The 25,980-nt window shown below is 41.8% G+C and overlaps 1 protein-coding gene and 1 long non-coding RNA gene across 5 annotated transcripts; one reads left to right on the top strand and one right to left on the bottom strand.

Moving 5' to 3' along the window:
- Positions 1-1,136: 1,136 nt before the first annotated feature.
- map1lc3a (microtubule-associated protein 1 light chain 3 alpha) lies at positions 1,137-24,781 on the bottom strand. Its single transcript, NM_001139589.1, is given in 4 exon segments — positions 1,137-2,575; positions 17,867-17,973; positions 18,696-18,751; positions 24,527-24,781. Coding segments are annotated over 4 exon segments (366 nt in total). The 5' UTR covers positions 24,567-24,781; the 3' UTR covers positions 1,137-2,412.
- LOC106582644 (uncharacterized) lies at positions 19,266-22,508 on the top strand. Of its 4 annotated transcripts, none has more exons than XR_006761279.1 (5): positions 19,266-20,127; positions 20,249-20,952; positions 21,129-21,818; positions 21,907-22,045; positions 22,148-22,508. It is a non-coding gene; the product is annotated as an uncharacterized lncRNA (long non-coding RNA). The 4 variants fall into 4 exon arrangements; XR_006761281.1 differs by having other exon boundaries at positions 19,266-20,433; positions 20,620-20,952; XR_006761280.1 differs by having other exon boundaries at positions 19,266-20,952; positions 21,129-21,322; positions 21,586-21,818.
- Positions 24,782-25,980: the final 1,199 nt, after the last annotated feature.

Raw genomic sequence — 25,980 nt, 5'->3', positions numbered from 1 at the left:
CTGATCTTAATCCTATAGAATATTTGTTGGCAGAATTAAAAAAGCGTGGGTAGAAATGAAAAAGCGTGCAGCACAAGCTCTCTACACAATTTCAAAACAGCTGGGTTAGCCATATTTATGGATCTGAAGTATTAGCACAGGACAAGCTTACCACAGTGGATTTCAACTTTATGGTCACAAGATTAGGCTGGGAACATGGTTATCTGTAGAAGTATTATGATAACGCTATGAAATAATTACTTGAACACTTAAGCACCTTCCTAATATTGAGTTGCACTTTATTTTGCCCCTAGAACAGCCTCAATTCGTCATGGTATGGACTCTACAAGATGTCGAAAGTGTTCCATAGGTATAGCTAGCAGCCCATGTTGACGCCAATGCTTCCACCGTTGTGTCAAGTTGGCTGGATGTCCTTTGGGTGGTGGACAATTCTTGATAAACACAGGGAACTGTTGAGTGTGAAAAACCCAGCAGCGGTGCAGTTCTTGACACAAACCAGCGTGTCTGGCACTTACTACCATACCCCGTTCAAAGGCTCTTTTGTCTTGCCCATTCACCCTCTGAATGGCACACATATACAATCCATTTCATAATTGTCTCGAGGATTAAAACTAATTCTTTAACCATTCTCCTCCCCTTCATCTACACTGATTGAAGTGGATTTAACAAGTGACATCAATAAGGGATCATAGCTTTCACCTGGTCAGTCTCATGGAAAGAGAAAGTGTTCCTAATGGTTTGTGCATGCATTGTATGTACCTTACTACCTATACATGCAGCACAATCCTTAACACCAAGCAATTAGTGAGTATACACATATGGGATTTAAAGAGTCTTTAAAAAAAAAAAAGAAACTCACTGTACAGCAAAGAGATGCACCAATATTGACATTTGGGACAAAATGCATTCTTGGCAATAATAGTGAATGTCCATATAACAAAAAAATATATATCCTTCAGAATTTATTTTCCACAAGTATAAACACAAAATAAACAATTATTTTGACTGACTGCTCCCCATACAATCCGCCCGTGGTCATGGTGCCGCCCAGATTATCAGTAAAATGAAGGCTGTTATTGCTTGTCCCTAATTTGTACTCAACATTGACACTAGTTAACCACTACTAGAACCATGAATTTACATTTCTAATTGCTTTATTCGTCAAATGCTTAAAATGAATTTGAAGCAATGCTATACTCCTTGAATTAGTTACAATTGAGGAATTTAAATAAACACAACTTCAGTATTTTATGGTTTATACACACACACACACACACACACAATTGTTAACATACATTTTCAGTTTTTGGTTTGGAAACAATTCTAAAAAGAAATGTTTTAATACACTTAAAAACAATTATATCTATTGCCAAAATCAATACAAAAAAATGATGAAAAACATGCAAGGTATGTAGTGCATCACAAACCCAGTTTCAAAAGTCATTTTACCAAAGGCATACGTACAGAACAGTGTTCTAAAGGAGAGAATATCAGATACAAAAAGAATCAAATGTGTTAGTCATTTATTTATTTTCAATACTGAGTCTTATTATAATAGTATAAATGTATATGTGCAAAGAAGCGTATTTATTTCTACATCATACATCTGTTTCCACTACTCAATTCTAAGTACTAGCTTATATCACAACACACATACCCACCACTACCTGTTATGACTGTACGGATGGTCATCTTGCTCATGGAACCAGTCAACTGCTAAAGATGACAAACAAATCTGATTGATTATTAAACAGTACTTAAATGGAGGGAGAGGGGAGAACAACCTAAAATACCCAATGCTCTAGCAGATTTAGGTACAGGGATATTGATGGCTTAGCCTATGGTAGAGCAATTGCATGTCTTGTTGTGTAGTTAAATTCACTTGCACTTTTGGCAGATGTGCCAGAAAGGTAAGCTGTGTCAATATTGGGGAAACTCAAGACAAGATTAATAACCATTGGTTTAGGCAATAGCACCTATGACCACGTAAGTAAAAAGGTGTTACAAAACCTAAAAAACAAAAACACTAACAGTGCTCTACTCTATCTGAAAAACCAGGTCCCAGTTGGAGATAAAATAATGAACTATAAAATCAAAACCAATGGGCCAAAAACACTAGCCTATGACTAAAGGAAAAAAAGACTCCTAATAGAAATGTACTTCCACTGGGGATGCTAGTTTTAATAAGGCGGGAAAAAGGGGGAGGGGGATGTTGCACATAGCGTTCCTGTTTACCTACTAGTGTCATGAAAAGACATGGTGGTGTCTGTTTAATTATCCTTAAGGGAACTCAATCATCCGGGGAGGGGGGGGGGGGGCACAAGATAGAAACACACAGCTGGGTTTGACCTAACCTCGCCTCTCTCTGTACCCCTGTGCCTCCCATCTCTTTGACCAGACTGCCCTCTCTCCCTAGTATCCAAAAGTCTCCTGAGAGGCGTAAACCATGTAGAGAAAGCCATCCTCGTCGTGCTCCTGCTCGTAGATCTCAGAGATGGGTGTGGAGACGCTCACCATGCTGTGCTGGTTGACCAGGAGGAAGAAGGCCTGTGTGGGGTTGAGCTGCAGCCGGCGCCTGGAAGGGAATGGGTATACAGAGGTCAGGGCTGATCACTACACCATGGACACAATCATTAGGGCACACTGTAGTAAAATGAAAACAAGCAGTTATTTGGTGAGTCCAGGTAGTCGTTCCCTGCTTCAGTCCATTTGGTGCCTAATGAATATGACCCATCTTTTAGCTTGAATCACCTGGAGGTGTTGCATGGTTTGTGTATTCGGAGTACAGGCAAGCATTTCATGCAAGCAAGTTTAAAATCCACACACAGCATTACTATAATTGGCATCAGATTGAATGTCTACCTTCAAGGGGCAGGTCATAGAACAGGCATCGCTTTATTGAGGATTCAACAATTAGCAATGGATGCACAGAATTAAATAATTGTACACGCAAGGTGACACTGTTAGCCGTGATTGTTACTTTGTGTAACAGACTGAACAAAGGAGGTGGGACCAAGTCACTATTATTCGAGTCACAAGTCAAGTCGCAAGGTTCGAGTCTCAAGTAGAACGGGTTGAGTAAAGTCCAAGTCGTGAAAAAAAATACTTCAACTACAAATCTGTCTAGAGGCTCCCAGACAGACCTTTTCATTATTTTGTCATTGTAAAATAAGGACCTTGTAGCAATTGTAACGGGCATGAAATCAGCACAAAGCAAGGCAAGTGTAGATTATAGATTTATTTACAGGTCTTGGTGATCCAATGGTGAAAATGCCATATCATAAAATATACAGTCGTGGACAAAAGTTTAGAGAATGACACAAATATTAATTTTCACAAAGTTTGCTGCTTCAGTGTCTTTAGATATTTGTCAGATGTTAATATGGAGTACTGAAGTATAATTACAAACCTTTCATAAGTGTCAAAGGCTTTTGACAATTACATGAAGTTGATGCAAAGAGTCAATATTTGCAGTGTTGACCCTTCTTTTTCAAGACCTCTGCAATCCGCCCTGGCATGCTGTCAATTAACTTCTGGGCCACATCCTGACTGATGGCAGCCCATTCTTGCATAATCAATGCTTGGAGTTTGTCAGAATTTGTGGGTTTTTGTTTGTCCACCTGCCTCTTGAGCATTGACCACAAGTTCTCAATGGGATTAAGGTCTGGGGAGTTTCCTGGCCATGGACCCAAAATATCAATGTTTTGTTCCCCGAGCCACTTAGTTATCACTTTTGCCTTATGGCAAGGTGCTCCATCATGCTGGAAAAGGAATTGTTCGTCACCAAACTGTTCCTGGATGGTTGGGAGAGGTTGCTCTTGGAGGATGTGTTGGTACCATTCTTTATTCATGGCTGTGTTATTAGGCAAAATTGTGAGTGAGCCCACTCCCATGGCTGAGAAGCAACCCCACACATGAATGGTTTCAGGATGCTTTATGGTTGGCATGACACAGGAATGATGGTAGCGCTCACCTTGTCTTCTCCGGACAAGCTTTTTTCCGGATGCCCCCAAAAAAATCAAAAAGGGGATTCATCAGAGAAAATGACTTTACCCCAGTCCTCAGCAGTCCAATCCCTGTACCTTTTGCAGAATATCAGTCTGTCCCTGATGTTTTTCCTGGAGAGAAGTGGCTTCTTTGCTGCCCTTCTTGACACCAGGCCATCCTCCAAAAGTCTTCACCTCACTGTGGGTGCAGATGCACTCACACCTGCCTGCTGCCATTCCTGAGCAAGCTCTGTACTTGTGGTGCCCCGATCCCGCAGCTAAATCAACTTTAGGTCCTGGCGCTTGCTGGACTTTCTTGGGCGCCCTGCAGCCTTCTTCACAGCAATTGAACCGCTCTCCTTGAAGTTCTTGATGATCCGATAAATGGCTGATTTAGGTGCAATCTTACTGGCAGCAATATCATTGCCTGTGAAGCCCTTTTTGTGCAAAGCAATGATGACAGCACGTGGTTCCTTCAAGGTAACCATTTACATTTAGTCATTTAGCAGACGCTCTTATCCAGAGCGACTTACAGTAGTGAATACATACATTTCATGCATTTATTTTTTATTTTTTTGCACTGGCCCCCCGTGGGAATCAAACCCACAACCCTGGCGTTGCACACACCATGCTGGCGTTGCAAACACCATGCTCTACCAACTGAGCCACAGGGAAGGCGTGTCAACCATCGCTGACAGAGGAAGAACAATGATTCCAAGCACCACCCTCCTTTTGAAGCTTCCAGTCTATTATTCAAACTCAAAGAAGCATGACAGAGTGATCTCCAGCCTTGTCCTCGTCAACACTCACACCCGTGTTAACGAGAGAGTCACTGACATGATGTCAGCTGGTCCTTTTGTGGCAGGGCTGAAATGCAGTGGAAATGTTTTTGGGGGATTCAGTTCATTTGCATAGCAAAGAGGGACTTTGCAATTAATTGCAATTCATCTGATCACTCTTCTTAACATTCTGGAGTATATACAAATTGCCATCATACAAACTGAGGCAGCAGACTTTCAAAATTAATATTTGTGTCATTCTCAAAACTTTTGACCACAACTGGACACAGGCAATCACCTAAAATAAATAGTCTCTGTATCAGGCTTAAAGTGATAGTTCAACCAAATTACAAAATAAAATAGACTGCTTACAGTGTAAGGAAACTATGGACAAGGTATGACAGCAATCCATGCTTTGGTTTAGTTTCCCTGGGACTGTTTACACATGTTTTAGCATTTGTGGCACAGATCCCATTCAAGTCATGGGACTGATATTTCTCACGCTTCATGTTCAAATCATCTATAAGTGACAAATTCACAATCAATTTGAGATCCTTTGATGATTTGTACATGATGTGCAAAAAAAATGCAAATATCGGTCCCATTACTTGAATGGGATTTGTGCCAGAAATGCTAAAACGTTAGCATGCGGAAACAATGTCATGGAAATTAAACCAAAGCATGAATTGCTGTCATACATTGTCCATAGACTGGAAACCAATGTGTAATTTTTAATCTGGGTGAACTATCCCTGTAACCTGTCCTATCTGAATGGACACAGGTAGAGGGCAAGACTGCACAGCCTCCCCTTGAAAAACCAAATCTGTCTAATAGGAGTTCAAATAGGTACATGTAAGCACTTGGCCCCTCCCAGGACCATACAATTACCCAATTGGTAATTACAACCAATAAACTGTCTCTACAATATAAAAGTACATTTTCACATCCATTGTTACATTCGTATGAAATCAGGCTTAACCTGTTGGGGTTAGGGGGCAGTATTTTCACGGCCGGATAAAAAAAACATACCCAATTTAAACTGGTTACTACTCTTGCCCAGAAACGAGTATATGCATATAATTAGTAGATTTGGATAGAAAATACTCTAAAGTTCCTAAAACTGTTTGAATGGTGTCTGAGTATAACAGAACTCATATGGCAGGCCAAAACCTGAGAAGATTCCATGCAGGAAGTGCCCTGTCTGACAATTTGTTGTCCTTCTGTTGCATCTCTATCGACATTACAGCATCTGTGCTGTTACGTGACACTTTCTAAGGCTTCCATTGGCTCTCTAAAGCGTTCAGAAAGCGGAATGACGTGCCTCTTGTCTCTGGGCAAAGTACAGCAGCAGAGTTTGTAAGTGGCCTCCCTGGGGACAGTGAGACTGAGATGCGCGTTCACGAGACTTCTCCATTTTTTTTCTTTCAGTCTTTGAATGAATACAACGTTGTCCGGTTGGAATATTATCGCTATTTTACGAGGAAAAATAGCATAAAAATTGATTTTAAACAGCGTTTGACATGCTTCTAAGTACGGTAATGGAATATTTAGAATTTTTTTGTCACGAAATGCGCTCGCGCGTTACCCTTCGGATTGTGACCTGAACGCACGAACAAAACGAAGCTATTTCAATATAACTATATATTATTTGGAACCAAAACAACATTTGTTGTTGAAGTAGAAGTCCTGGGAGTGCATTCTGACAAAGAACAGCAAAGGTAATCCAATTTTTCTAATAGTAATTCTGAGTTTAGGTTGCCCCAAACTTGGTGGGTGTCAAATTAGCTAGCCTGTGATGGCCGAGCTATGTACTCAGAATATTGCAAAATGTGCTTTCGCCGAAAAGCTATTTTAAAATCTGACATAGCGTTTGCGTAAAGGAGTTCTGTATCTATAATTCTTAAAATAATTGTTATGTATTTTGTCAACGTTTATCATGAGTAATTTAGTAAATTCACCGGAAGTTTTCGGTGGCTATGCTAGTTCTGAACATCACATGCTAATGTAAAAAGCTGGTTTTTGATATAAAAATGAACTTGATTGAACAAAACATGCATGTATTGTATAACATAATGTCATAGGAGTGTCATCTGATGAAGATCAAAGGTTAGTGCTGCATTTAGCTGTGGTTTTGGTTTTTGTGACATATATGCTTGCTTTGAAAATGGCTGTGTGATTATTTTTGGCAGGGTAGTCTCCTGACATAATCTAATGTTTTGCTTTCGCTGTAAAGCCTTTTTGAAATCAGACAACGTGGTTGGATTAACGAGAGTCATCTTTCAAATGGTGTAAAATAGTCATATGTTTAAGAAATTGAAGTTATAGTATTTTTGAGGTATTTGTATTTCGCGCCACGCGATTCCACTGGATGTTGACTAGGGTGGGACGCAAACGTCCCACTGGCCCAGAGAGGTTAATGATTCTTATTCAAATGTACTGACACCAAAGCGTGGCGTCCAGGCCACGAAGCCTATTTCTATGTGAACTGAGGCACGCGCACTCCTATTATGCAACCAGAATGACAGCGACATAGGACAGACACACGGAACTCCGACATAACCCGGGAAATACGAACAAAAGAAACCATACGTTGAATTAAATAAAACGGAAACAGAAACAAAGTTTTGCAATAAACGGTTTACGAATGAAATGATGAAACGCTAGCAATTATTGTAGGATTAGATGGAATATAGATTTACCACATATGCATTTACACATGTGAAATCAACAGCAAACATTTCAACAAAAGAACAAAGCACTCTCCACTGTTGGGAGTTTGGAGAGCGCAAGTGGAGAGAGACAAGCCATTATGGTGCGTCTTCGCCACAGTAATAATTACATTTTAAATTCCAAATTCAAGCTTCATAAGTAAATTAATTATTAATGATTATTTCAAGTAATTTTGACATACCAAAAGACCAGTAGGCATATGCTGGTAATTGTTGCTTGGTGTCCCATTGCTGGTGAGTTGGCAAAGTAAATAGTTAATATTCTTGATCACCAAACTATTTTTGGAGCTGAATATTTATTTATTAATTATGACAATCCTCTCTCCCTACAATGACGTTTGTGATGCACCTGATCCTATAGCTGTACAGCAAATCAGCAATCTGTTCGCTAGCTCACCCGACCTGTGTTGAATGCCAGTTTGCTGGTCCAATCAGAGGGCCAAGTGTGCGTTTCACTAGCCAATCTGTTGGATGTTTTTTTTGGAAGGGCGATGCTGCGGCTACGGTCTCTGGCTGCGTGGAGAGTAATCCATTGAGACTCTGTACCACAAAATGAGTGACAACATGACAAAACCTGGCCAGATATTTTCAAGTCATCAGTCTCATGTCAGTCAAGTCCCAAGTTTTGAGGCTCCAAGTCTCAAGTTATTTTATTTTCAAATGGAGTCTCAAGGTCATCAAATTTGTGACTCGAGTCCACAACACTGCTAAAACAAAAGTTTGAATTATATTGAAACAAACTTGATTTTACTATATTGAACAAAAATATGAACGCAACATGTAACATGTTGGTCCCATGTTTCATGAGATGAAATAAAAGATCCCAGAAATGTTCCAAAAACTTCTCTCAAATGTTGTGCACAAATTTGTTTACATCTCTTTACTGAGCATTTTTCTTTTGGCAAAATAATCCATCCACCTGACAGGTGTGGCATACTAAGAAGCTGATTAAAACAGCATGATCATTACACAGGTGAACCTTGTGCTGAGGACAATAAAAGGCCACTCTAAAATGAGCAACTGTGTCACACACAATCCCACGGATGTCTCAAGTTTTGAGGGAGCGTGCAATTGGCATGCTGACTGCAGGAATGTCCATCAGAGCTGTTGCGAGAGAATTGAATGTTCATTTCTCTACCAACGTAGTTATAGAGAATTTGGGAGTACGTCCAACCGGCCCATGTGTAACAATGCCACCCCAGGACCTCCACATCAGGCTTCTTCCCTTACGGGATTGTCTGAGATCAGCTGTGTTCCAGTTCCCACCATCAGCTAACGGGGATCCATAATAAATACAAATACTGAATGAGATGTCACGCTGCATGAGGCAAAAGGTAACTGTGACCAACAGATGCATATCTGTATTTCCAGTTATGTGAAATCAATAGATTAGGGCTTAATTCATTTATTTCAATTTTGACTGGTATCTTTTAGAAAAAAATGATTAAACGTAATCTTTCTCTGAGATATTGTTATGCTTTGAACATACTTAACTAGTGCATGTATTTATTTTAGTCTTTTTGCTGATCTGTATCAAGGGTGCCATAATTTCAGACCCCACTGTAGTGCCTTCAGAAAGTATTCACACCCCTTGACTTTTCCAACAATTTGTTGTTACAGACCGAATTTAAAATGGATTAAATTGAGATTGTCACTGGCCTACACACAATACCCCATAATGTCAAAGTGGAGTTGTGTTTGACATTGTTACAAATTTAATATAAAATGAAAAGCTGAGGGCCTCCCGAGCGGCACAGCGCTAGAGGCGTTACTACAGACCCGGGTTCACTCCTGGGCTGTGCCACAACAGGCCGTAGCCGGCAGTCCCATAGGACAGCACACAATTGGCCGAGTGTCGTCCGGGTTAGGGGAGAGTTTGGCCGGGGGGCATTACTTGGCTCATCGCGCCCTAGAGACTACTTGTGGCGTGCCGGGTACCTGCAGGCTGAACCTGGTCGCCAGTTGAACGGAGTTTCCTCCGACACATTGGTGTGGCAGGCTTCCGGGTTAAGCTGGAGGGTGTTAAGGAGCGCGGGCGGTTCATGTTTCGGGGGGCATGGTCCAATATGTTAAAATAATTGAAACAAATAATTTTGCAAATATGTTAGTGGCCTCATTTCTGGAGGTGGAAATTATATTTTAAATGATTTCAGCATAATTTAATTTGAAATGTATTTTGGAGTAGAATGTCATTTTAAAAAGGTCACCAGAACAGATCTTCATCATCCTTCTACATAAAAAAAATGTATCCAGGGGGGACCCTGGACCCCCAAAACGAGGGTTGTAAAAAAAGATACTTCTCCTTAAATTCTCTGACTCCAGTGTTCCATAGACCTACAGGTGCATTTGCGGGGCTCAACAAAAGAAACTATGCCACGCATCCTGCAGTTCTCTCCCCAAATTCCCCTTTTCTCTCACTCAACTGCAATCTGACCTCTACACACGCATCCTGAGTGCACACCCAAGCTCACATTAGGCCTACAGAAATACATGCTCATAAAAACTTAACTGATGGGATACACAACCTACATTCCTTGCCAAATGACAGTTTTATTAGAAATTCAAAATGGACTGGTTGACTGAAGTAGGAAAATGTGTGTTCCAACAATGAGCTACAGTTTTGGAATAATTGCGTCACGCCCATTTTATGAACTTTATGAACTGCTAGTTCCATTTAGAATTGGTTAGCCTAGGGCTAGGCTATAACCCAGATAAAACATAGGTTCCACACTGAAAATATGCAAAACTATTAGTTTGATAGAGTATTCTTTTAAGCCTAGTCCTACTCACCAAACAGATGTAGTGGCCGAAATCTATCATCCTGCCTGTTTGGCCCTGTCCGGGGGTATCGTCGGATGGGGCCACAGTGTCTCCCGACTCCTCCGGTCTCAGCCTCCAGTATTTATGCTGCAATAGTTTATGTGCCGGGGGGCTAGGGTCAGTCTGTTATATCTGGAGTATTTCTCCTGTCTTATCCGGTATGCTGTGTGAATTTAAGTATTTCTCTCTCGCTCCCTGACGACCTGAGCCCTAGGACCATGCCTCAGGACTACCTGGCCTGATGACTCCTTGCTGTCCCCAGTCCACCTGGTCGTGCTGCTGCTCCAGTTTCAACTGTTCTGCCTGCGACTATGGAACACTGACCTGTTCACCGGACGTGCTACCTTGTCCCAGATCTGCTGTTTTCAACTCTCTAGAGACAGCAGGACCGGTAGAGATACTCTGAATAATCGGCTATGAAAAGCCAACTGACATTTACTCCTGAGGTGCTGACCTGTTGCACCCTCTACAACCACTGTGATTATTATTATTATTATTATTATTAGACCCTGCTGGTCATCTATGAACGTTTGAACATCTAGGCCATGTTCTGTTATAATCTCCACCCGGCACAGCCAGAAGAGGACTGGCTACCCCTTATAGCCTGGTTCCTATGAAGTTTTTCCTTGCCAACGTGCTTCTACACCTGCATTGCTTGCTGTTTGGGGTTTTAGGCTAGGTCTCTCTACAGCACATTGTGACATCAGCTGAAGTAAGAAAGGCTTTATAAATGCATTTGATTGATTGATCACCATGCAGTGTTCAATGTGGAAATGTTCATTTAGAAAATTCCAAAGAATAGGCAGAATAAACTAAATTGAACGTCTGTATATCGAAAGCAAGATTTGGGTTTGTAACCCAATGCATGTCACTCTCCTGGCTCAAAGTGGAGGAGATTGACTTCATCACTACTTGTATTTGTGAGAGGTATTGAAATGTTGAAAGCACTGAGCTATCTGTTTAAACTACTCACACACAGCTCAGACACCCATGCATACCCCCAAGACATGCCATCAGAGGTCTCTTCACAGGCCCCAAGACCAGAACAGACTATGGGAGGCGCACAGTACTACAGAGCTCCATTACACATCAGGTAACTAATGCAAGCAGTAGAATCAGATTTTAAAAAACAGATAAAAAAAATATATCCAAAAACTTAGGCACAGACATGCATACACAGGCACAGACATGCATACACACACGATAACGCACTATACACACACGTACACATGGATTTTGTGTTGTAGATTTGTGGTAGTGGAGTAGGGTCCTAAGGGCACACAGTGTGTTGTGAAATCTTATGAATGTATTGTAATGTTTTTAAAATAGTATAACTGCCTTAATTTTGCCGGACCCCAGAAAGAGTAGCTTCATAATAAATACAAACCCTGAAAAAAGTTGTCTTTGAACTCACCAAATTGAGCCCAGTTTCAAATTATCACTATTTGAGAATAACATTGAAGTTTTCATTTGGAAAAATATTCTGTTCTATTACATTGTTTTTCTTCATATAAAAACAGGTGCGTCTTGACTGACAGGTACCCCCGCCACACTCCACCCTCTCTCCCAAGCTTTCGCTAGCCTCCAGCACACACGCACTGTTGGGGTTATATTTTTGTTGTTGTGCCTTATGCTATTTCCCTCATGTTGACTATAAGCTTTCTTGTTTACCCAACCGTGGGACAGACTGTGTTTGTTCCCACACTCGGGACTCTGACTCTGTTGGTTACACGGACTTTTGGCTTCCCATCCTATTCTAACCACCTCTCGACGGCTTTGTATTCATGTTACCTGATGAAATTGCTCTACAATATGATCTTGTTGCCATCTAATGCACATTCAAATGTTATAAATCAACACTGCAGAGCTCTCCCTGTCCTCTGCCGTGCCCTGATTATATTACTGCTGATGATATCTGGAAATGTGAATGTACACCCTGGCCCATCTACTGTTGCTAGCCCCGATTCTGACTTGTGCTCTGATATGTTTCACCGATTTCTGCTCGTAAAAGCCTGGGTTTTCTGCACGTTAACACTAGAAGCTTATTACCTAAAATGGATCAATTGAAAGTGTGGGTTTACAGCTCCAATCCAGATGTGTTGGTCATTACTGAGACGTGGTTAATGAAGAGTTTTGAATACTGATGTGAACCTTTCTCGGCAAGACAGATCTTCCAAAGGTGGTGGTGGCAATCTTTACCAAGGATCACCTTCAGTGCTCGGTTGTCTCCAAATTGTTTAGGGACAGACTTGGTGATTTGCTGGTTTTAAGCATTAAACTTTCAAATAGCACTTTGTTGACTGTTGCTGGGTGTTATCGTCCTCCGGCCTATACCCTACCTGCCCTAAGCTCTCTCCTGGCCCCTTACACAAAGTCTGAATTTGTCCTGCTAGGTGCCCTAAACTGGGACATGCTTAAACCACCTGACCAAGTCGTAAAGCAATGGGACTCCCTAAATCTTTCTCAGATTACTACCAATCCCAGAAGGTATGACTCTAAACACCCAGAAAAGGCTACTCTTCTTGATGTTATCCTCACAAATAATCCAAGCCTTCCTTTATGAACTGGCCTCTGTAAATTGGTATAGAATCAGCTTGAAGTCAAAGACACTTGATCCTTATTTTTTTATATTTGAAGTGGTATTGTTAACAAACACGCCCCCATAAAGAAAATAATAATTAAAAACAGGTTCAGCGCCTGGTTCAACCGTGATCTTGTAGAGGAGCACCACCTCAAGAATTCAATTTGGCGAAAGGCTTGGCGCACACATACTCAGGCTTACTGGCTCTTGTTCAGGCAAATGAGAAATAAGTGCACTCAGGTTATCCGGAAGGCCAAAGTGATTTACTTTAAGGAGCCGTTCTCTCACTGTGGGTCTAACCCCAAGAAGTTTTGGAAAACAGTTAAAGACCTGGAGAATAAACCCTCCTCCTCACAGCTGCCCATGTCTCTGAATGTTGATGATATAGTTGTTACTGAAAAGGAGAACATGGCTGAGCTCTTTAATCACCATTTCATTAAGTCAGGATTCCTATTTGACTTGCCCATCCAACATTTCCTCATCTCCCACCCCTTCTAATTGCGACTAGCCCTGATGCTCCTCCCTCTTTCTCCCTTTCCCCGCTACAAAGTTTCCCTTGCAGACGGTCACTGAGTCCCAGGTGCTAAAGGAGCTCCTTAAACTTGACCCCAAAAATAGCAACTGGGTCAGATGGTTTAGACCCTTCTTTAAGGTTGCTGCCCCCATCATCGCCAAGCCTCTCTCCCCCTCTCTGGGGAGGTTCCCATTGCTTGGAAGGCAGCCACTGTGCGTCCTTTATTTATTTAAAAGGGGGAGATCAAGCTGATCCTAACTGTTATAAGCCAATTTCTATTTTGCCCTGTTTATCAAAAGTGTTGGGAAAAAGTTGTCAATCAATTGACTGGCTGTCTTGATGTGTATAGTATTCTCTCTGGTATGCAATCTGGTTTCCGCTCAGGTTATGGATGTGTCACTGCAACCTTAAAGGTCCTCAATGATGTCACCATAGCTCTTGATTCTAAGCAATGTTGTGCTGCTATTTTTGACTTGACCAAAGTTTTTGATACGGTAGACCATTTCATTCTTGTGGGCCGGCTAAGTAGTATTGGTGTCTGAGGGGCCATTGGCCTGGTTTGCTAACTACCTCTCTCAAAGAGTGCAGTGTATAAAGTCAGAACATCTGCTGTCTCAGCCACTGCCTGTCACCAAGGGAGTACCCAAAGGCTCTATCCTAGGCCCCACGTTCTTCTCAAATTACATCAACAACATAGCTCAGGCAGTAGGAAGCTCTCTTATCCATTTATATGCAGATGATAGTCTTCTACTCAGCTGTCCCCTCCCCAGATTGTGTGTTAAACACTCTACAACAAAGCTTTCTTAGTGTCCAACAAGCTTTCTCTACCCTTTACCTTTTTTGCAGGTGTTCAGAACAAGGTTTTGTGGTTTGGTAAGAATGCCCCTCTCCCCACAGGTGTGATTACTACCGCTGAGGGTTTGAGCTTGAGGTAGTCACCTCATACAAGTACTTGGGAGTACGGCTAGATGGTACACCGTCCTTCACTCAGCACATATCAAAGCTGCAGGCTAAAATTAAATCTAGACTTGGTTTCCTCTATCGTAATCCGTCCTCTTTCACCCCAGCTGCCAAACTAACCCTGATTCAGATGACCATCCTACCCATGCTAGATTACGGAGACGTAATTTATAGATCGACAGGTAAGGGTGCTCTCGAGCAGCTAGATATTCTTTACCATTCAGTCATCAGGTTTGCCACCAATGCTCCTTATAGTACACATCACTGCACTCTATACTCCTCTAAACTGGTCATCTCTGCATACCTGTGGCAAGACCCACTGGTTGATGCTTATTTATAAAATCCTCTTAGGCCTCACTCCCCCCCATCTAAGATCTACTGCAGCCCTCATCCTCCACATACAACACCCGTTCTGCCAGTAACATTCTGTTAAAGGTCCCTAAAACACACACATCCCTGGGTCACTCGTCTTTTCAGTTTGCTGCAGCTAGCGACTGGAACGAGCTGCAACAAACAGTCAAACTGGACAGTTTTTTCTCAATCTCTTCATTCAAGACTCAGTCATGGACACGTCGCGTGATGTATTGCTGTCTCAAACTTCTTGTCCTTTGTGATGTTGTCTGTAACCAATAATGTTTGTACCATGTTTTGTGCTGCTACCATGTTGTTGTTATGTTGCTGCCTTGCTATGTTGTTGTCTTAGTTCTCTCTTTATGAAGTGTTGTCTCTCCTGTCGTGATGTGTGTTTTGTCCAATATTCATTCATTCATCTCAGCCCCCTTCCCCATAGCAGGCCTTTCGGTAGACGTCATTGTAAATAAGAATTTGTTATTAACTGACATGCCTGGTTAAATAAACTAAAATAAGGGCTCTGGAAATAAGAATATCTTGTTTGCTAAATTAACAAAAGGCCATGCCATTGCACAGCCATAGGCTCCACTGCTGAGGTTACTTGAAGATTGTGTGCCACGATATAACATTACGGTTTCAATAAATCAATCTTAAATTGCACTTGTTTTTTTATTGACTGAAATCATCCCTTTCATAAAAATGGATTGCTCCTACAGACAGTGAGTTATGTGGCTTGCTATATAAAGCAGGCAGACGGGCATCCAGTTACTGTTCGATTGAACATTTGAAAGGGCAAAATGAGTGACCTTTGAGCGTGGTATGATCGTCGGTGCCAGGCATGCCGGTTCCAGTATCTCAGAAACTGGTCGCCATTCTGGGATTTTCAAGCACAACATTGTCTAAGGTTTACAGAAAATGGTGCGACAAACAAAAAACATCCAGTCAGCAGTAGGGCTGTGGGTGAGAACAGCTCATTGATGAGAGGTTGAATGAAAATGGCAAGAATCGTGCAAGCTAACAAGCGGGCCACAAACAGACAACAAAAAGCACGGTACAAGTGGTTTCCCCGAACAGCATCTCGGAACGCACAACTCGTCAATCCTTGTCACGGATGGGCTATTGCAACAGACGAACACCCCGGGTTCACCTCCCATCAGCTAAAAATGAAAATGTTTTCCTGGCACGCGTTAGGTCCCTTGATACCAATTGAACGCCACAGCGTATCTGAACATTGTTGCTGACCAAACCCAATAGAGCATCTTTGGGATGAGATGGAATGAGCTATTCGTAGCATGAATGTACCACCATCCAATCTGCAGTGATGCCATAGCGTCAGCACGGACCAACATCGCTGTGGAACGTTTCCAACACCTTGTAGAATCCATGCCCTGAAGAATTCAGGCTGTTCTGGATGCAAAGGGGGGTCTGATCCGGTACTGGATAGTGTACCTAATAAATTGTCCAGTGAGTGTACAATGCATTCGGAAAGTTATCAGACCCCTTGACTTTTTCCACATTTTGTTACATTACAGCCTTATTCTGAAATTGATACGTCCCCCCCCCATTTTTCCATTTATTTAACTAGCCAAGTCAAATTTACAATGACAGCCTACCCTGGCCAAACCCTTACCCGGACGACGGTGGACCTATTGTGCGCTGCTCTATGGGACTGCCAATCACGGCCGGTTGTGATACAGCCTGGAATCGAACCAGGGTCTGAAGCGACGTCTCCAGCACTGAGATGCAGTGCCTTAGGCCACTCGGGAGCCCCAGATCTACACACACATAGTACCCGCAAAACACCAAAAGGCCAGCAACCCACAGTCGCCGCTTCACTGTTGACATTGAGACTGGTGTTTTGTGGGTACTATTTAATGAAGCTGCCAGTTGAAGACTGTTTCTCAAACTAGACACACTAATGTGCTTGTCCTCTTGCTCAGTTGTGCACCGGGGCCTCCCACTCCTCTTTCTATTATGGTTAGATCCAGTTTGCACTGTTCTGTGAAGGTAGCAGTACACAGCGTTGTACGAGATCTTCAGTTTCTTGGCAATCTCTCGCATGGAATAGCCTTCATTTCTCAGAACAAGAATAGACTGACGAGTTTCAGAAGAAAGTTCTTTGTTTCTAGCCATTTTGAGCCTGTAATCGAAACCATAAATGCTGATGCTCCAGATACTCAACTAGTCGAAAGGCCAGTTTTATTGCTTCTTTAAAATCAGCACAATAGTTTTCAGCTGTGCTAACATAATTGCAAAAGGGTTTTCTAATGATCAATTAGCCTTTTAAAATGATAAAACTTGGATTAACTAACACAACGTTCCATTGGAACACAGGAGTGATGGTTGCTGATAAGGGGCCTCTGTACGCCTATGTAGATATTCCTTTTGTTAATCAGCCGTTTCCAGCTACAATAGTCATTTACAACATTAACAATGTCTACACTGTATTTCTGATCAATTTGATATTTTAAATGGATAAAAAGTGTTTTTCTTTCAAAAACAAGGACATTTCTTAGTGACCCCAAACTTTTGAACGGTAGTGTATATATATTTTTTTCATTCAAGTACTCCAGTTCAATATAATTTATTGTGGCAGAACCTAAGAAAAAAATATATATATATCACACAGAGCAGTGCTGAAACAGTTAAGGTCTACTCCCCCTCGCCCCACATGTCATTGACATGGCTGTAATATGAAGAGACAAGCACAAAACAGGAAGAGAGTCTCTCCCAATGATAACAGGGTGTATTTTGGTGCTAGAGTGTTTCCAGCAGAAGTCTCCCGAGGAAGTCGGGGTCAGTGTGTGCACCAATTATTGGCACACTGCGGCTCGCCCCGCTCTCTGGGTGACACTCCAGACAAGTAAACAATCTGGTCAACATGAGACTGGGGATACAGGCACATACAGTTCCCTTCCAGACTTTGAGAGAATGCGTTGACTAAAGTACACACTAACTGAACAGTCAGTACACTGCTTTACATTATGGGAGAGAAAGGCAAAGTGTTTAAGGTGTTGAAATGATCTCACCATAAATGGACATTCAGGTTCAAAGTGTGGGGTATAGTGTCCATGACTCTGTTGCCCATGGACTACCAACATGTCATCAAATCCAAACCTCATTAAGTCATGACTCAATGGTCTTACCTGATTATCTTCACTAACTCGCTCATGTTGACATGGTCAGGGACAAGAAACTTTGTCTTGTCCAACACAGGCAGATGCTTCTCTCCCTTATAACGCTCAATGATTACCTGTAGGGGAGCACCAAGCAATGATAAACAGTTATAAGATGTAATTCCATCATCATAAAACCAATTAATACTGAATATATTACATCACATATATTAAGGCACTATAAGATATGTTGGACGAATATTTCATATACTAATCGAAAAAGATAGCATTCAGTGTGGTTCCTGGCTATAGCCTTCTGCAGTGGGCTTGTCCGGGTATCATGTGAACTACATCAAGAAAGGCTCTTACTGTAATCAATTTACTGATAAATGAAGAGCTTTCAGCAACAACAGCCAGACAACCGAATTCTACGCAGACAAGTGTAATGTAGCTCTTCATTGTGTGTGGTGAGCAGGGAAAATAAAGTGTCAGAGCCACAATTATTGGCACCCTTGATAAAGATGAGCAAATAAAATACAAATTCTGTATGGAGGAATGGGCCAAGATCCCTCCCAATGTGTTCTCCAATCTTTATAAATTATTTTAGTGCCGTTATAAGGTGAGGTATTGAAAAGGGGTGGCAATAATTTTTTTAGGTATTGCTTGTAAAACAAAATCTCTGATAAATTGTATTAGTATAAAATAATACAATTTCCCCCCTTTTTTTAAAGCATACAATATACCTCAGTATTTGTATTATTTATTTTAGTCTTTTTTTCTCATCTTCATCAAGGGCACCAATAATTTTGGATGTGACTATGTGATTCTGTTCTATAGAGGGCAGAGTCAGGTAACTTACTGGGATTTTGTTGGGGTGCTGGTCACGGATTTGATGCACTTCTTTGCAACGATCAGCTGCAGATAAGAATTTATATGTATTTATACAGGGAGGTCAAGGTCTCTTTCTCAAGGGAGCACTGTATTTTGCAATTTTACAATATATGAATATAAAATACAGAATTACAGACACTCAAATTCCACAGGAAAGTGGTCTTTGATCAACATTTTGAACCACCCGAGAGGCACCAATGTGTCCATACATGGGGTGCATAGCAACTAAAGTCTCTTTGATATGGGATGTGCAACTGCAAACATGACCAACATAGGCTATGACTAAACAGTCAAAGAGTTCTCAAAATAAGCATACTGGGTTCAGTAATGCGAATGGTTTTCCACAGTAGTCCAGGGCTCTAAAGTGTGAGTATTTCACTTGCATTTGCCCCTAAAAATAGATTTGTGCGAACCGGAAAAATTATTTACAAGCACAGTGTGCAATTAAAGATTACAACCTACCGTAATCTATTTTCCCCCCCGCTCCCACATTCCACAAGCGGCATGCACCAACCACAGTAGAGTTTTCTGTGATGACGCAGTCCAGTCAGAGAAAGGTGAACAACACTGGAAAATAGTATCAGCATAGTATTAACATGCAGGCATCGCTAAAAATGAAGCCCATTCAATTTTATTTTAAGCGAAAAAGACACGAGGAGAAAGAGGAATCCGGCGAAGGGGGATTCGCAAGGTTCAACTAATGAAGCCTCTTCACAAGGTTTACCTGAGGAGGCTAATGTTGACATGGTGGCTAACGTTAGCGAAGCTACCGTGACCCCCGGGGTCACTAGCCGGAGGAGGGAGAACATATAGATTCAATGCGAATTGGCTCAAAATGTTCCCATCGCTAGAGTTTAAAAACAACGTCATGTTCTGCAAATATTGTACAGGGCAGAAACAGGCGGGCAACTTGTCCTTCGTGTCAGGAAGCCCGCATCTGAAAAGCGATAGCGTAGCGAAACATAACATCTCGCGGCGGCATATCCAGTGCAGAGATCTGTACCTGTTGAGACAAGAGAAACCAATCAGGCACGGTGTCAGCAGCCTTGAGGAGGCAAGTGCTGCTGTCTGAAGAGGAGAAGAGGATGCAACTGAAAATAAACATTGCATACTTCATTGCGAAAGAAGAACCTTTCGTCAAATTTAGGCTGCTTAGACTCCACCACAAAAACGGAGTTGACAATGATGTAAGACGTGCGGAGATGATCGGTCAAATTGCTGACATAATGAGAGAGCCTGTCAGCGAAGCTGAAAGCCGCGAAGTATCCTGCCGTTCTAATAGACGGAGACACTGATATCCAAAACCGAATGCGAGATTGTCTACATACGCTTGTTGAAGGATGGGAAGCCAGTCAATCTCCTGGTCGGACAACAGACCCTTGAGCACTCTCATGCCATTAGTAAATTGTTCCTCTTTATAGGCTTTATTCTTGTGTAAAGTTGAATCATTATTCATAATGGAGATAATTTAGTTTGTCAGAAATACTTTTGTATAATTGTTTTTTTGTGTTGTCATTCGAGGTGTTTTGGATGCCACAAAGGCCACATTTCGTGCTGTTCGCCCAGAGGAGGATCATGGATGAAGAAGTGCATCTCCTTCGGGGAAGATGGTGCCGCTGTGAACATGGGCCACGGTGGGGGAGTAATTGCCCACCTGCAGAGAGAGGCAGGGCGCATATAATCCCAATCCACTGTATGCCACGTAGGTTTGTAACTAATAAATTCTCTATGATTTAGTTTTATTTGCTAGCAGAGAATGTTAAACAATACTGTCTGTGTGCGTGCGCTAACTGCTGGAATGGTAAATACCACAGAATTATTGTTTTCTGTTGGCACAAGAGACAGGGGGGAAGGAGACTGAATTGTTTGGAAGATTCTGTTCCGACTTACAGACTAGAGCTGGCAATACTGACCATTCAGAAGAAAGAGCCAAAGGTGTCTGTCGTGTACGATCTTCTGAATCTGATATGGAAGACGAATCACTTCAGCGGAAAATCCAAACGAGAGCTCAATGTTCTCGCGCAAGAGTTCGGTGTGGATATTTGCACACCGTCTAGCGTCAAGGGAACTCGCTGGATCCCCCATGTCCACAGAGCCCTCAAAGTGTTCCTACGGCATGGACAAGACAAGGACCTTGCCACTGACAAAGGCCAGTTGTTCTGCAGCACATGGAGCACCTGGCCGTGGCATCAACAACAGCGGAAGTTCAAGGACGGACAAAGATGGTCAGTTTGACACAGGAAATGTAATACCACACTAGTTTAAAAAAAAAAATAGGTTCAAGACTCAAATGACGATTCAGAATCAAGTAATTGACGGTGACAGTTTATTTACTGATTACTTAACAGATAAAGCGGGAAATAGAGAATGCACTCTTGAGTATTCTGCCATTTTCTTTCAGACATATTTGAGGAGCTATCCGCACTTAGCCTCACCCTCCAAAGGAATGACCTGATCCTCCCCCAAGCCACATCAGAGTGGAGGAAGACAGTGACCAGACTGGAAGCACTAAAGCTTAGGGCAAAGGCAGGAGGCATGCTGGAGAAGATCCAGACCATGCTTGCTTAGCAGCAGGGTGATGAGAAGAGATTCCAGGTGTGTTAGGATGAGGGCTTGTTAGGATGTAAGAGAAATTGATGATTAAAATCGATGATTAAGACAGATTCTCAGTGTGAGAATCAATGTATTCGTTGCCCAATAGAACAATTTGACGATAAGGAGGGAAATGCAGTAGAGAAGTCTTTACATTTATTTTAATGGGAGACAGACAAATGGCCAGACATTTCATTGTGTGTCTCTGTGTGTGTATGCGTGTTATTTCTGTTAAAATGGAATAACACTAAATGGGAATCTGAAAGGCTTCACGGACCTCACCAATCCCCAGCTGAAGCAGCACATGGAGGCGGCCATCAACATGGATAATCTCAAAGCCAGGTTTGGTGGTTTGCTGAAAGATGAGGGTGTCCAGACCCCAGTGGAGTCTTTCAGAGTGCTAAACTGACACATGACCAGAAGACCAGGCCAGCCTTCTCACCTTTGGCGATGATGGTGTGGCATACCTGATGAGGCATTTCAAGGAGCCTCTAGAGAGGTAATAATTTATTTGACACTGCACTGCCATATGAGACAATGATATGTTTGCATATTTGCAAACGCACTTGCTCTGTTTAATCCTGCAGATCAGGGTGCAACATGGCTGCAATCCAGGATGAGTGGCAGGGGCTGAAAATCCTGGTCAGCCACAATTTCAAGGACAAATCCTACAGTGGCCTGTGGGAGACCATGTTGACAAAGGATACCTACAGGCACGATTACAAGGTAGACTAACAGTCCTGAGTGGTTATGTATGGTATCATATGGTTGGTTTTGATAAGTTAATGGTAAGAGTTTAAATAAAATGAAAATATATATTTTCCCTAGAACATATTGGAGTTGGTGCAGCTTATGCTGGTGCTGCCCATTTCAGCCACCCAGTGTGAGTGAGGCTTCTACGCGCAGAACCAGATTAAGAATTCGACAAGAAGCTGCCTTGGGGGTCTCCACCACCGAAGACCTGATGAGGATCAGCCTGGAGGGGTCTTCTGGCCGCTGGCTGACATCTTAGCGTGCCAGACGGCCAACATACAAAAGCAGCTGGACAACTGATAACCTTTGCGTCTAGTAGGCATGGGTCAATGTTTGATTTTGGTGGTATGTGCTGTTCCACAGATGTGTGTCCCTTAGTACACGCAGTATAAATATGTATGTAATAAATTGTTTGTTAATAAACTGTTACATTTTTCACTGTGCTCCTACATTTTTTCATTTAGGAGCACATGTACTCCTTGGGAAAAAAGTTAGCGTAGAGCCCTGCAGTAGTCAAACCCAAATTAGCCTACATCAGCAGTGCAAATGCATGTGTAGACATTGAGGACATGTGACTGCTCTGTCAATTGTGTTGCACTGCACAGGGTAATAATTTAGAATGGCCTGACACAAATACACATATCATGCAATCATTTCTGGCACCCATGCACAATCCAGAGTTTGTGTTTCTGCCCAACGGTAATCCCACTACTTGGTAATAAAGCTCAGGGATGGGGCTTGGCAAATGTAACCACTTTCAAATTCATAGCCTACAACAGGGGTATTCACCCGACGAGGTCTGGAGCTTGATAGGTTTTCTGTTCTAATTAATTGTACCCACCTGGTGTCCCTGGTCTAAATCAGTCCCCGATTAGAGGGGAACAATGAAAAAATGCAGTGGAACTCAAGTATGGGTAGCTGCAGCCCAATATTGCGACGGAGTATAGAAGGAGTGGGTGTACGGAAAGCCAATCAGCTAATTGGGCAGATTTATTGCCACTCAAGAAAGTTGTGTGTTTCTGACCTGACTGTACAAGCGGTAGCTAATGTGGCCATTTTTTTTCTCTCACACAATTTTATTTCAAATAGGATAGCAGCCTACACAATAAATAATATTGATAACCATCTAGATGTCACCTTTATATATAGCCTACATACAGACTACTACTCAATGGGGAGGGCATGAACGGCAACACCGGGACACATTGGCCTTCGCGCCTGCTTGACAAGCACAACTGTCCGGCAAAGGCGTGGGAACAGCTCCAGAACATCAAGATTAAATGTATTTTGAATTTTGTTCAGGCAATACGGTGCATTAAAACCAAAAGCAGATTTACTTAGCTCTATGGGGACTAGGAAACTCAAACGAAAGTTTATGAAGTAGGGCCTTGTAAACACCCTTTTTGTTTACAAGGCCCTACTTCATAAATAATAATAATGTAGTAATGTAGAAATCTACAGATCTTTAGCGAAGTCCAGCAAACCTTTTGACACAGGATACAGTGATGAGCATCATAACGTTGGATGCTGCCAACCGTCGATAAACCCCACAGAAGAAGAGGCGGCGGCAATAAAAGGAAGCACAGAGTTGTCTTTGACTGTAGCTGGCTAGAGCACTACTTTCCCGCAGGTATGTTTATGATGGCAGTTGTTCGGCAGGCGGGAGCGAAGGACACTGCTAGGGGGCTGTAACCAACAGGATACTCAAGGGGAAAGGGACGCCCTGAATTGTACGCCGCCTTGAATTGTAGGCAATAGTACATTTTGTAAAGTTTTTAGACGCCGTAGTCAGTTTACACTTCCTCAAAAAAGTCAGAATTAATTTAAGATAACTCAACAACAAAAATCGTGCATTATTTTTGACGTTTTTGACTAAGAGATCTTAGTTGCACCATTTTACATGTAATTTTGTTTTCAGTATTTTTCAATTAAAAATAATTGCATGAAAACGAGTTGTCTCTCCTTGAATGACAAATACTTTATTGAAGATTCCCCACTGTTGACCAATCACTGACGAAGGGGCGAAGACTTCGGCTCTAAACTATGGCTTGCCTCCTAAAAAAATGTGCGGTCGAACAGCCGAAAAAAACATTCACCGAAGTACAAAAACGTCAATATATGTACGAATTCAACCATACTGTTTCGGCTGGGAAGCATGCGGATGCCTTTATTATTGACGTTGTTAGCTGATCAACTAGCCTAGCTAGCTTAAGCATGCTAACGTCAGTATCAAAGTTAAGGCCTCTTTGGCGTTGGCTGTGTTGTCAACAAATGTATTCGAATTTACTTTAAGTAACTACCATTACACTTACATTCATAACGAGGAATACTGAGTACACTGTTGAGCTGTTTTCAACAATACAATATTGCCAGTCCAGTAAAGAATATGCCTAGCTTGCTAAGGTTAACTCAAAGATCTGTGGTTAGCAACTGGTAACAGCTGACGATACTTACCGAATGACCTTCTTTGTTTGAATGGTCTATCGGATGGCATCACTGTAGATTACGTTGTGGTTTATAAATGAGATAATATACTAGTAAATATCTCAAGTTGTTTATGGAATTCTCAACAAATGCTGTCCCTTGCTTGTCTGTCAAGTCGGTGCTCAATGTAGCTAAAAAAAACCCCAGCTTTGGTTTGGAATAAACTAGCTAACGTAGCAAGCGTTTCCTTTTTAGTCCTGACGAGAGATGGGGGAGGCTATCTTCTGCACTGTTCTACTGATCGAGTAACTGTGGATGAGTTAAAATGGAGTGTCGCATTGTCAGGGTTCGAGGGTTGTCACTAGTTACCAAATCCATGGTGCATTGTGGGTAAATGGTAACTTGACTGATCTAGAAGTAATAATGAGTAGTTGTTTATCAAATGTATTTATGATGCACGGTGATTTGTAGATCAGTCAGTCGGCAGTGGCCTCCACTGTCGGAAGGGGGGAACTACTGCCCCATTCATTGAACCGACCAAATTGTACTGCAGGCTTTGTTTGCAAATAAAATGATCCCCCATTATATTGAAGGGGAAAATAGCAATATTCAAATCACATTTATTTGTCACTTACACATGGTTAGCAGATGTTAATGCGATTGTAGCGAAATGCTTGTGCTTCTAGTTCCGACCATGCAGTAATATCTAACAAGTAATCTAACCTAACAATTCCACAACAACTACCTTATACACACACGTGTAAAGGAATGAATACGAATATGTACAAAAATATGAGTGAGTGATAGCCGAACGGCATAGGCAAGATGCAGTAGATTGTATAGAGTACAGTATATACATATGAGATGAGTAATGTAGGGTATGTAAACATTATATAATGTGGCATTGTTTAAAGTGGCTAGTGATACATTTAGTTACATAAAGATGGCAAGATGCAGTAGATGGTATAGCGTACAGTATATACATATGAGATGAGTAATGAAGGGTATGTAAACATTATATGAAGTGGCATTGTTTAAAGTGGCTAGTGAAACATTATTCATGGTCAATCTTCGTGTAAATAAATACACATTTCGAAGACAATCCAGGTACCCATATATGCTTCCATTACAGCAGATGTATGTCCTTGAAACTAATATTACAAAATCGCACATAGAAGTTATAAGAATAATTGAATAGTTGATGGCAGCCTGCAGTACCCCGGTTGGCCTTTAACTAGAGATACTCAATGAGAGGTGGCAGCACTGAGCCAGCATGCAACGTCACTTCCTGGACTAGGTCAAACTGCGCATGTTATGTCTACGTACATTTCCTATGAGGCTACCATTCCTTACAAATTGCGCTTGAAATTTTTTAAGTTATTTTTTTATTTTTATTAACAACAAATCAATACAGGATGTACATGAGGGAAACAAGTATATATGGATAATATACAAAGGACAATTGGTCTAGGGGGTACAATATC

Source organism: Salmo salar, chromosome ssa22 (assembly GCF_905237065.1).
Source record: "Salmo salar chromosome ssa22, Ssal_v3.1, whole genome shotgun sequence".
Taxonomy (NCBI): Eukaryota; Metazoa; Chordata; class Actinopteri; order Salmoniformes; family Salmonidae; genus Salmo; species Salmo salar.
The sequence above is the reverse complement of the archived record's forward strand: the minus strand, read 5'-3'. Positions and strand labels throughout refer to the sequence as shown.